This window comes from Chenopodium album, chromosome 6 (assembly GCF_948465745.1).
Source record: "Chenopodium album chromosome 6, dcCheAlbu1.1, whole genome shotgun sequence".
NCBI lineage: Eukaryota > Viridiplantae > Streptophyta > Magnoliopsida > Caryophyllales > Amaranthaceae > Chenopodium > Chenopodium album.
This window is the reverse complement of record NC_137839.1, coordinates 4,282,523-4,295,465: the sequence shown is the minus strand read 5'-3', so window position 1 is coordinate 4,295,465 and position 12,943 is coordinate 4,282,523. Positions and strand designations below refer to the sequence as shown.

The window sequence follows — 12,943 nt, the reverse complement described above, 5'->3', positions numbered from 1 at the left end:
AGCAAAGATATTAAAATAGGGGAGAACATGTCCAATTACTCTGTGAAGTTGGTTCAAATGCCATGGAGGACTGAGAAAAACAATATTGATTGTGGTGTGTATGCAATGAGACACATGGAAACATATTTTGGGAAGAAAAAATGGACTTGTGGTCTCAAAGCTAATAATGTAAGATTTGTCTATCTATAAATGAATTTGTGCTTTGTTTTTATTGATTGAGTTGTAATTTATTCATTCACTTTTTACAGTTTGATGCATTGAAGAAGCTAAGATTGAGGTACACATATGAGCTTATCACCAATGATCTCAACATGAAGAAACCAAAAATGTGCGCTCGTGCCAAAAAAACATTTCAAAGAATTAGGGAACATTTAAAATTTCAGGTTTATTTGGATTTTGAAACATTAACATAATAGCAGCAGTTTATTATTTATATGTATCTATATGACTTGGTTCTTTTTTTTGCAAAAAACATATTCCTATTATATAAGTAATGCTCTTTTACAATTTATGATATGTTCTTTTGACTAAAGAACATGTTCTTTTTAATCAATGACATGTTCTTTTTAATGAATGACTATTGTTTATTTGATTTGAAATGAATACAAGTACTAATCAATTAACTAATCAATTATATATCCTTTTTTCGTAAAAGAACAAGTGTGCATAATATGCTATATAAGAAAATCATATAAGTTCAAAAAACCTTTAATATGCTGAACCTACTACAAAATATATATAAAAAAAAAAGTAAAACTAACATTAAATCTAAATTTTCTTACTAATGACAAGGTTCAAAAGGAACTACATTAACTCCAAAATACTCATCAGGTTCAAAATACTCTAGTGATCCTCCAAACTCATTTGAATGTGCCAATATGTTTCCTTCTGGTACAACCATAAATTCCTATAATACAACATATGAATAAAAAAAAAATTAAGTTAAGCAGTATATATATTAATGGAAAAATAAAGTTAAGATAAGTAAAGAACATATACATAAAAAGAACATATATTAATGTGAAATGAAAATATAAACTTTTAATTTTGTAAAAAAGAACATAGAGTAAGGTAAAAAGAACATATATATAAAAAGAACATATATTAGTGTGAAATGAACATATAAACTTTTAATTTTGTAAAAAAGAACATAAAGTAAGGTAAAAAGAACATATATTTAAAAAGAACATATATTAATGTGAAATGAACATATTAATTTTGTAAAAAAAGAACATAAAGTAAAGTAAAAAGAACATATATATAAAAGAACATATAATAATGTGAAATGAACATATTAATTTTGTAAAAAAGAACATAAAGTAAAGTAAAAAGAACATGGTATTGTGAGTTCTCAAATTTGTACCTGAATCGTAGTTTGAGCTTTTTGTTTCAATTTTGAAACACCTCTTGTTGTTTTCCTTTTCCATGACTTGATTTTTTAACCCTTTAGTTTGTTGGTTATCTTTTCTTGTGTACTCTTAGGTCTAGTGTTTCTTTGCCCCTTCTTTCTTCTCTTGATAGGATCTTTAATTTCTACTTGAACTGCAGCTTCTTGTTTACCATTCACAGCTTCAGTTTGAGGAACACATTCTTCATTTACTCCTTGTGGTTCCAACAAATTACCATCTCCTTGATCTTGTGTTACAGTTGACTGACAATCAGTATTTGAAGACTCTTGATTTTCACTTTCATCTTTCCTTAGAAGAATATCAATTTTGTTGGTGCACTCATCAATAGCTTCCTCAATGACAGTTCGCGACCTTAAATCAATTTGTGCACGATCAGCAAGCCTTATAAAAGTCCTAATAATATGTAATCTCCACACATTTGAAGGTGTAACTCCCGATTCAACTACAACATTATCATCAACCCGAGTACACATTGCAGCCTTTGTCCATCTCTTCATAATATACCTCTTTGGGATGTAGGTGATGTTGTTCAAATGAAGTACACGCAATGAATGCTTACATAGTAGTCCAACCTCACTAAAATATTTGCATGTACAATCAACTGAAACCAATGATTCATCAAAAGAAACAGTGTGCATGATCAAATCCCTCTTTGGATGCCCAACATGATACTCATAAAGAGGATGTTGAATTCCTATTATCTTTGCTGTGCAAGGAACACCACTCACAAAATTATCCTCAAATTGTATATACACTTGAATTGTGTAAATGTTTCGAGCATGCTCCAACAAACCAACATCTGCCCACACTAAATGACGATTGCCAGTCATGCTGTCATAATCATTTCTGCCTTCTTTACTCCTCCATTCATCAACAACCTCAATGAAATAATTGTAAAACTCACAAAGCCCATGAGTGATATGAAGTCTGCGGGAAACAGACCTATTTGTAGTTTCACTTCTCTGAGAAGATAAAATACCACCACTAAAATAGTCCTTAGAGTATGCAGGACACCACATGTCTCTGATGTTATACAAGTTGTTGATCCAACTATTATTCTTGCAATCATATTTTGTAAGCATGCTGAAATTTGGAAAAACATTAATGAACATAATTCTTACTAAAAAGAACATAATGTAAAGATATAATGAACAACAGTAATTGCCAAAAAAAAACATATTAAACAGTACATTGTACATTAATTACATTATACAAATAAGAGCATGTGAACATCAATATTTCTGAAAAAGAACATCAGGATCAATATAAACATTAATGAACATGATTGAAACTAAAAAGAACAATTGTGAAAATATAATGAACATCACTGTTTCTGAAAAAGAACATTAAAATTATTAAAAAGAACATACTGTAAATGCATAATGAACATAACATTATACAAAAAAGAACATGTGAAAATATAAATCATAAAATCAAAATAAAATCATAACATCAAAAGAATATTACCTAGACCAATAGTGCTCAAACTCCTGAATAGTATATGTGTATTTTAGGACTATGTCAAACAATTCATTAAACCCTTCTTTTGCCCTCGGTCCTTTGATATTTTTCTTTGAATTCTCTTTGATATGCCAAGTACATAATCGATGCCGAGAATTTGGGAAGACAATTCTAATAGCCTTGGCCATAGCTTGGGCCTGATCAGTCATGATTGTAACAGGATGTTTACCACCCATCGATTTCAAAAAGGTAGTGAACAACCACACAAATGACTCCCACTTCTCATTAATCAAAAATCCAATGCCAAACATAACATTTTTATTGTGATGATTCATGCCAACAAATGGACCACAAATCATAGCATATTTATTTGTACGATATGTTGTATCATGAACCAATAAATCCCCAAAAGCATCATAATCAACCTTCATCCTATTGTCTCGAAAGAAGAAAGACTGCAAATGACCTTTATCATCAACATCAAAATCATAGTAGAAGTCATACTCATTTGATTTGCGTTCTTTAAAATAACTGAGCAGTTGCTTAGTATCACACCCATAAAACTTCTTCCTCTTCTCTGAAGCTAAAGCATCATAAGCATCGCTGCAAAGAAATCCCAAATTTTTCTCACCACCAGCTTGATTTTTTAAAACTCGAACAGCATCAGCAACACGTATACCATTCTCAGTTAAACTATTAAGCATACCAAACTGTTCTTGACTGATCTATAAATAGTTAAGAAAAAAAGAACATGTTAACATCAATATTTCTGAAAAAGAACATCAGGATCAATATAAACATTAATAAACATGATGCAAACTAAAAAGAACAATTGTGAAAATAAATTGAACATCACTGTTTCTTAAAAAGAACATTAAAATTATTAAAAAGAACACACTGAAAATACATAATGAACATTACATTATACGAAAAAGAACATTAATGAACATAATGTTTTCACAAAGAACATACTTATATATAATAAAGAACATGCTAAAATATTAAAGAACATGTATCATAAAAAGATCCTACCTTCCTATGAGACCTAATCAAATGTCTTTTTGAAACTGGAACTCTGCTATGATTATGATCCATGAGATGTTTGACAACAACAAACAAACCAGAATCTAATTCAACATCAAATTGAATCATTGCTTTGCATCCTGTGCGAAAGTTTCTCTTCTGATACACTTTTGGTTCATCACCTGGCTTTCTTTCTTTCTTAAAACCAGCATAAGAACAAACACAAAATCGTTGACGAATAGTAGCCTTATCTTCTCTAAAATTCTTTTTCTCCTTACGTGTACCAAATCCATGTTTAAATGCATAGTTATTGTACAAGTCATATGCCTCATCATCAGACTTAACTTTTTTGAGATAAAGTTCAGATTCCTTTGCCTCAGTAAAGCCTAAAATAATAAAAAGAACATGAATATTAAAAAAGAACATAACTCATATAAAAAGAACATCTGCATACAAAAGAACATGAATATTAAAAAAAGAACATATATCATAAAAAGAACATAACTCATATGAAAAAGAACATGTATCATAAAAAGAACATGTATCATAAAAAAAGAACATGTATCATGAAAAGAACATGAAAAAAAAAAAAAAAAAAGAACATGTATCATAAAAAGAACATAACTCATATGAAAAAGAACATGTATCATAAAAAGAACATATACACTGTGAACATGAACAAATAAATAAAATAAAGAACATGACAAAATATAAAAAGAACTTCATCTTCAACGTCCAGCAATTATATCACCAAAAATATAAAAAAAAAATAAAAAAAAAAGAACATGTATCATAAAAAGAACATGAATATTTAAAAAAAGAACATGTATCATAAAAAAGAACATAACTCATATGAAAAAGAACATGTATCATAAAAAGAACATGTATCATAAAAAAAGAACATGTATCATGAAAAGAACATGAAAAAAAAAAGAACATGTATCATAAAAAGAACATAAATCATATGAAAAAGAACATGTATCATAAAAAGAACATATACACTATGAACATGAACAAATCAATAAAATAAAGAATATGTCCAAATATAAAAAGAACTTCATCTTCAACGTCCAGCAATTATATATATTAAAAAAAAAAACCTATAATAAACAAATAAACAACACAATTACAATCAATTGAACAATCAATCATCTAAATCTAAAATCAAATTCAACCTAATTTTTCATAATTTCACAATTCAGATATCCACAAATCAATAATCAAAACAAAAATTCAACAAAAATTACCTTCGTCTCTGTTTACGATATCTTCAAATTCACCTCCATTATCATCACCATAGTTATCATCAACAAATCTAGCATCAGAATCATGTCGAAATTCTGATTGATACGCCATTAAAATTGAGAAAATTGCTTTGAAATTCTCTGATCTGTAAATCGCTGATAATTTCTCTCTCTAAACTTCTCTCTAATTTTCTCTCTCTAAAATATTTGAAAATAATGGAAGAATGTAGATGGAGTAATTTTGGAAACAAATAATATGGAATGTTCTTCACAATCCCTTAAATTACGGAAACACATGTTTTTTTTTTTTTTTAAACAGATCACGCATGTCACGCAGCATCAATTTCACCCAGGTGGCATGGTGCACCCGGGTGTATAGTACTAATCATTCATCAATTCAATTAAATGGTAGGATGGAAGTGTACACGCCTTAATGAGAATTAGTCCGTTACACGACCCGACTGTGAGATAAGTAGCTTTAAAATATGGACAACAAAGCATAGGTGAGCGAAACGAATCTAGATCCATGCATTGAATCCCTTCACCACCCGTGTTGAGGATTAGAAGGCGATTCGTGTCGTTCGAGGCAGAATTGCCAAGGTGAAGATCAATGAATTTTTGACTTGAAATTAGTGTATTGAAAGATTTACATACGCATTTGAAGCGAAGAAGAGATTTTGCGGGTAATTTTGGGAGTATTTCAGAGAGAATTATATCAAACGGAAGCATTGTTAATTGTTATGGGAGATTATTTTCTTCTTTGTCTGTGGATATATCCGTGTATATAATTCCTCTATTGTGAAGTATATCTTAGATTAGGGTTTTGAGATACGGAGTAGTTTTTCATTAACACTTAGTGGCTAAGTATTAGGAATTTAGGATTAGTTGTTTTAATATCTATCTTTTTATTAGAATTGAGTCAAAGTACGTGTTTTCAATTAGTAGAGTTTGTTAGTGGCCCTTGATTTATTGATCATGATTAGAGGTGGTTATTGGATAGGGTAGCCGTCAAGTTTAAAGAGCTTTTAATGGACAAGGCCTTTAATGGACATGACCCTTATTGGACAAGGTCAATATAGGGCCAAAATGTTTTTCCAATTTCATTGATAAAGAAAATAGATAATGTAAAAATAATTACATAAATTTATATTCATATATACTTAATAATGGCTTTGTCCAATATTTTTTTTAATTGATATTTTGTAGGCCCGCCCATTATCGACCCGCTATTGACCCGCGACACGTATTGGCCCGACCCAATATTGACCCTATAAAATGTGACCCTCTTTGACCCGACCCGCAACCAACCCGCACTCGACCCGCTCAATAACTAGGTCTAATCATGATACATCATGGGTTTAATGGATCCTATTTTAAAGTTATTACTAGGTTAATCCCGTGCGATGCACGGTTTTATAATAAGAATTGAATTATAAACTTTTAACACATATTGAAATAAAATAACTACTTCCTCCGTTTTCCTAATTAATTTTTGATTAAATATGAATATACAATTTCCAAAAGTGCATAATTTTTATATTTAATTAGGAAATTTCAATTAAATTATATTATTAACTATTGTTAACAAATCATAAATAACTAAATAACATAATATCTATAGAAAACCAAAAATTTAAAAATTCAAATGGAATTTAATTTTCAAAGCAATGTTAAATAGGGTAGCTTGTAAAGAAAAAATATGACATCATCCATGTATTTTGGAGGGAAAAAATAAAATAAGAAAGTGACACGTAGGCAGTGATGACATCAACGGTTGTTACTTTAGTATATATATATAAGATTGTTATCTTTTCTAGCTATATATTCAACCATATGTACTTGAAATTAGTGTGTGTGATATAATAATAGTTTGATTTATTTTTCCTTCTTTTATATTTCTATCATTCAATTACATTCAGCATATCATTCTCCTCCAACTCAAATCGGCTCCTCATACTTGTCGCCTTTTGGCGGATTGCATTAACTAGATTGGATGGAAAAATTAGATTCCTTAATCATTATTAGTTAATGTACTTAATTATTGTAAGCATACTAACTGGCGCAATTAACGAGGGGAACATGTTTGGAGAGACTATATTGGATGGGAAAATCTAGATGTAATTAGTTTTTTATCATTGGTTTCTATACTCTAATTTTGACCAATCTAATGTACTGTCAATAAATTATGCTTGTTAGATTAGATGATGGGATCATTATTATTACTCCGTATGTAGTTCATTACATGCAAATTATTTTTATTAAAACGTGACAAATACGTGGTGCAATAATTTCAATCTGAAAAAGATTTATTTTCATGGACTGTTTTTATGATGATTAGAACAGAAATTCGACAAGGCCCTGAATTTTTCACCAATCATTGATGGGTGCAGTTCAAACCTATATTTAACAGTCGTCATGTTTGACTTTGAAATGAGTAGACAACTATAGCGAAACATGGATTATATTAATTGCTAAACATATAGCTCAAATCATCATGCATTTAAATTGCTAATTATAGTACGTACAAATTGAAAATTATATTTCATAGTTTATTATGCTAGTTTCTACGTCTCTTCCTCCTGAAATTTTTTCTGTGGAGGCGGATGCACCATGCTTGGTGCATCCAGTGTTCTTTAAAAAAAGGCGGAATGAACATTTAGCTATTCAGTAAAGAACATATAGTTGTTTTGTAAAGAACATACAACTATTTTATAAAGAACATCCAGTTTTATATGTTTTTTTTGTAAATCTAAAGAACATTTGTAATATTAGTAAAGAACATGATAATATTAAAGAACATTATTCATATAGTAAATGTACATTTGGTATAAATGATCATGTATGTATATGAAAATGTACATTTTATTGTATTATAATGTACATTGTATTATATTCTAATGAACATATATGTTATAATGTTGGTTACATGTTTTATGTACATTGTATTATTTGCATCATATAAGTATATGAAAAAAGAACATTTTACTGTATTTTAATGTACATTGTATTATTTGGATCTACAACTTTTTCTAAATTTGTCTATTTGCTTGCTTTCTTCTTCCAAAATATATTAATCGGTTGATCTTCTTCAAGAATTTCATTTTATTTCTTATTGCAACAACAAAATTATATCAAAATCGCAATTAATTTTCAATAAAATCAAATATTACAATTTTCAATCAAATTTATAAAAAACAAACACTCAAACTCAAAATAAACAAGTATGAATGTCAAATAAACAAGTATAAATGTCAAATAAACAAGTATAAATGTCGAATTTGGTCTTACCTTTTGTTTTTATTTGTCATCTTGAACAATCTTGGGCTCAACATTTCGAATTTCTTGAAATTTTGTTTGAGGTTTGAAGAATTTAAATGGGTTTGAAGTTTTGTTTGGAGAGAGAAAGTGAACTTTTGGTAAAAAAAAATTGAAATGATTTGTAATTAATGTATGGTAAAAAAAATTAATTATAGTACTATTTATCTATTTCATTATACAAAATTTATTTTTAAAAAAATATATATACAAAATTGTTGCATAAAAAACTGATGTACATTACAAATAAACACTATGTTCTTTTATATATATGTCCATGTACATTATAAATGACTACTATGTTCTTTTATATGACCATGTTCATTAGTATATATCTGAATGTTCATTCCGCCCTTTTGTATTTTGGAGCGGATGCACCATGTGGGATCGTGCATCCGCCTCCACGAACCAACTATTATCTTTCTCCTAAGCTTACTCATCCATCATCTCAAAAGCCGCCACATGCTTATATAATGCAGCTCTATCTACTAATCTACATATGAACTGTAAAATGTCAAATATAAAAACTGGAAACCACAACAATACAATTCTTGCTATCACTTTCATTTTGAGCTTAGACGCGACATTGTCATACTACATCTTCTAATCTATACTATTTCATCGCCGTTCCTTTCGAATCTAATGATACTATAAAATGGAAATTAAACTATTTTTTTTATTAGTTTACAATTGGTAATGTTTTTTTTTTTTTTTTTTTTTCATATGAGGAACAAGTACAATTGGACAATTGGTGGTAGCTGGTAGGTATTATAGGACAGTATATATTGGACTACACATCAGATCAATTAAATGGAAATGACTCAAATGAGTTGTTAATATTTATTCTTAAATTTTTACTCGTTGATTATCTCATGGCCTTGAAGGAATAGTATTGGCAATTTATATATTCTCTACACTATAATAATATGGAGTTATTAGACTTAATTAAAAATTTTAGTATATTCTATCAAGCTTACTTTATCAGTAAATTTTCTTTTCAATTGGTGCAATACTTTAGTTGTAAATTGAACAAGGTAATAACTCTTACAGTATTTTTTATTATTTTTTTTTTTTTTATGTAAGGTAATAAACCCTTATATTAACCCTAATAAGAAATCATTAGAACTAAATTGTGGGTTTATTTTTTTATAATTTATATTATGTGAGCTTTTTATTTTTGGTGAGCAAAATAAGGCTAAGCTGATAATTGAAGCCCAGAATTGATACAACATGGGCTTTTCGATCTACAAAAATATATTCCACTTGAAAGTGGGGTGGATGAGATTTGAACTTGATGTGACCTCTGTGTCACGTTGACTTTGATCTGGTGGTTGAAGCCCACGATTAGTTTATACACTCGATCTATATCAATGACAATAAGATCGATATAAATCATATACTTTGTAATTATAAATTAAATAACGTACGTATATTGATTACCTAGAAAAAAAAACACACACACACAAAAAAAAAACATATATTATCACTTTGGGTGCTCATCAACTGAAAACATTGCCCATCTTTAGCGTAATACAGTACTTCATTATTCATTTTAATAACTAATCCCAAATTTTAAATGTTAATTGCTTGCTTCAGCATACTAATCCGCTTTCTTTGATTGCAAGATACAAAAGTCACACGTCATTAACAATTGCAAATGGGAATATTTATTTGCATAAAAAATATTTAAGTTAAAAAAACCTCAAACGGGAACATTAAAAATGGGACTTAGTTTGGCACTATATCAATAATTAGAATAGTTGTGTCAATTTAATGATCAATGATCTAATTTGTAATAAAAAATAATAATATATATGGTTATATGAAATAATACGAAATTTCAAATTTATTGGTTTGAAGAGATGATATGATTAAAGGGCTAAAGATCAAGAAGGCTCTATCTCAAAACCCTATGACAATGAGAGAATAGTCCCTTAAGTGGACACATTTTTTTTTTTACTTTTTTTCAATGTACTGATAGCTTAGGATACATACACATCCCATTACAAACTCTCACTTATACACTCGATAAATGTTGCACAACACTCACACTCACATATGGGTTTTCTCATAGGCTCAACATGATTTTAGATCTAGATTTTTTATAATGAATGTAAATTTTTAAATAATAAGTGCGCCTTTCTTGAATCCTTCGGAAAAAGACAAAGATAAAGAATTACACCAAAATTTTCAGGAGGAACTTATACTAACTATTCTACTAATATACTTTCTTTTATTTGAGTTGATAAATCAAAATATATACTTTTGTTCTCATTTTATAGATACATAATTACATATACAATGCACTATATATAATTACATAGTGATTATTTTTAGTGAAAGATAAAATATTTAAATCCCGATCCCTCTAATAGTTTTGACCAAGATCCGCCACTGACTGCCATAAGCCCTAAAGATGGACTTTCAATTTATCAATACAACAGTTGCACTCAGTGATGTTAATTCATAACTTTTCATGACTCCTAATAATAAAGGATAAAACACGATGTTTATCATGCTCAATCTAAATTAAAGGTCTTATTTTTATCTACTGATTTAGCATTTTGCGATTATTATTCATAATCTTTTCTAACATAAAAAGTGTAAATTACTACTAATGACATGGTGAATTACGACATATAGGTACAACTACGACCAAGAAACATCCGAGTTACAACTCAAAAACAAGATGTTTACCTCCATCTTTATCCGTGAAGATGACCTACTAAAACCAGGGACAGTTCATGAACTACAATACTTAGGTCCATCCGACCTCGGTCCATCGTTCATGACAAAGGAAGAAGTTGAAAAACTACCATTCAGCTCCACAAAATTAGATCAAGTACTTTCGGCTTTCTCGATAAACCCTAGCTCCAAACAAGCAAAACTTATGCAATCAACCTTAACTCGTTGCGAAGATCCACTCAAGTTTGGTCACCACACTTGTGCTCCCACTTTAGAAGATATGGTTGATTTTGTTGATTCAGAGTTCCACCCTTCAAATCCTAGTATGGATCTTAAAGTCCTTGGTGTAACGGTCACGCCTCCCATGCAAGTTAGCCAACGGTAAGCATTATTGCTCTTAACTTATTTTTGTTGAACTTAACTTATTTGTAATGAATTTTTTTTTTTTTTTTTTTTTAAGGTAAAGAGAACAGGGTCGTAGTTATAATATATATCATGGATTAATTGATTACATTACCTTGTTTACAGATATCTCATAACTCATGTAGAGAAAGTGGTTGAGATTGGAAATCCCACAATAGCTTGCCACAAGGCGGCATTCCCCTATGGAGCATTCATGTGCCACCGTATGGAGGGGGCAAGAGCTTATCGTGTTGAACTCCAAAGCCTTGACAACGACAATCTTAAGGTGGATACCGCTCTTGTTGGGTGTCACCATGACACCGATAATTGGAGCCCTTCGTATGCTGCTTTTGGGCTCCTTGGCCTCAAGCCTGGCCAACCTATCTGCCATTTCTTGCTTGCAGACAATATGATCTTTATTAAAAACGTCAATCACATAAAAATGCTAGTGTCACAAGAATAGTACGTACAATACGCCAGGGTTTCAGTTGATCAAATCATATTAATGTTTGAATTAATGTTTGTATTAAACATGGTTGGATATATCATATTCCATATCATGGTTTAAATTTACTTCTTTGGTGTGATTTACTTTCAATTGCTCATGTAAACTCGTGGCTATGCACATTCTATGATTACATAAGAATGTTTCGTCTATTGGGAATAAGTATATACCTTTGTATTGTTAGAGATTTCCCCCATTGATTAAGATGAAATATTGGAGAAACCTCGTTAATTAAGTACTAACAAGGCTATCAAAATGCTATTCAATATATTTGATACAATCAATTCAAGCACCTCACGTAATTATTAATCAATTGATTTCGTCAAAATCCATATAGTTAATAGAGCTAGATATATAATGCACATTAAATCAATGGAGTAATTCAAGATTTAAAACTCTAACGATCGATGATAATTAACAGAAAAAAATTCCTCTAGATAAATGTTTAGCATTTTATTGTTAGCAAGATGCCATAATTTTTTTTTTAAAAAAATATTAATTGAAAACCACCATTTTATTGTAGAACTAGCTACAACGTTATACTAACTTTGATCATTCATTGTCATCCATGAGGGAGGGTGACTAAGCTACCGTGACACATAAAAGCATCAATATAATCACTTTTAGGAATATTTTCGATATGATGAGCTTTTGCGTACGTTTTATCCCGAATATTGTACCATAAAATTTCGGCATTAATGGTTACGCACTACGTGAAAAAATGAATTTGGCACCGGTTCAAACCCGGCCTAAGTCACCGGTTTGAACCGGTGCCAAAAAGGGGTTTAAAAAGGCACCGGTTCAAATCGGTGCCAAAACTTGAAATAGGCACCGGTTAACCGGTGCCAAAAAGTACCAAAAAATTTTAATTCACAACTCAAAAGTGCCCAAAAAATTAA

General features: G+C 29.9%; 2 protein-coding genes across 2 annotated transcripts; one reads left to right on the top strand and one right to left on the bottom strand.

Annotated features, from left to right (window-relative positions):
- Positions 1 to 1,438: 1,438 nt before the first annotated feature.
- LOC145636537 (protein FAR1-RELATED SEQUENCE 5-like) lies at positions 1,439 to 5,249 on the bottom strand. The gene is made up of 4 exons (XM_081688118.1): positions 5,141 to 5,249; positions 3,903 to 4,279; positions 2,877 to 3,595; positions 1,439 to 2,492 (listed from the first exon to the last, which is right to left on the bottom strand). Exons 1-4 carry the CDS (start codon positions 5,247 to 5,249, stop codon positions 1,439 to 1,441), a joined length of 2,259 nt encoding a protein of 752 aa, XP_081544244.1.
- A 3,926-nt stretch (positions 5,250 to 9,175) lies between these two features.
- Positions 9,176 to 12,002, top strand: LOC145636536 (BURP domain-containing protein 3-like). Its single transcript, XM_081688117.1, has 3 exons — positions 9,176 to 9,213; positions 11,096 to 11,518; positions 11,666 to 12,002. The coding sequence occupies exons 1-3, from the start codon at positions 9,176 to 9,178 to the stop codon at positions 12,000 to 12,002; spliced, it is 798 nt and encodes a 265-aa protein (XP_081544243.1).
- Positions 12,003 to 12,943: the final 941 nt, after the last annotated feature.

Bases quoted from the DNA above. Each gene is read 5' to 3' on its own strand.
- LOC145636536 (XM_081688117.1), top strand. From the start codon at position 9,176: ATGAGGAACAAGTACAATTGGACAATTGGTGGTAGCTG. The intron at 9,214-11,095 runs GTAGGTATTATA...TACGACATATAG, and splicing joins TGGACAATTGGTGGTAGCTG to GTACAACTACGACCAAGAAA. The intron at 11,519-11,665 runs GTAAGCATTATT...CCTTGTTTACAG, and splicing joins CCCATGCAAGTTAGCCAACG to ATATCTCATAACTCATGTAG.
- LOC145636537 (XM_081688118.1), bottom strand. From the start codon at position 5,249: ATGGCGTATCAATCAGAATTTCGACATGATTCTGATGCTAGATTTGTT. The intron at 4,280-5,140 runs GTAATTTTTGTT...TTATTATTTTAG, and splicing joins TATCGTAAACAGAGACGAAG to GCTTTACTGAGGCAAAGGAA. The intron at 3,596-3,902 runs GTAGGATCTTTT...AACTATTTATAG, and splicing joins TGATTAGGTCTCATAGGAAG to ATCAGTCAAGAACAGTTTGG.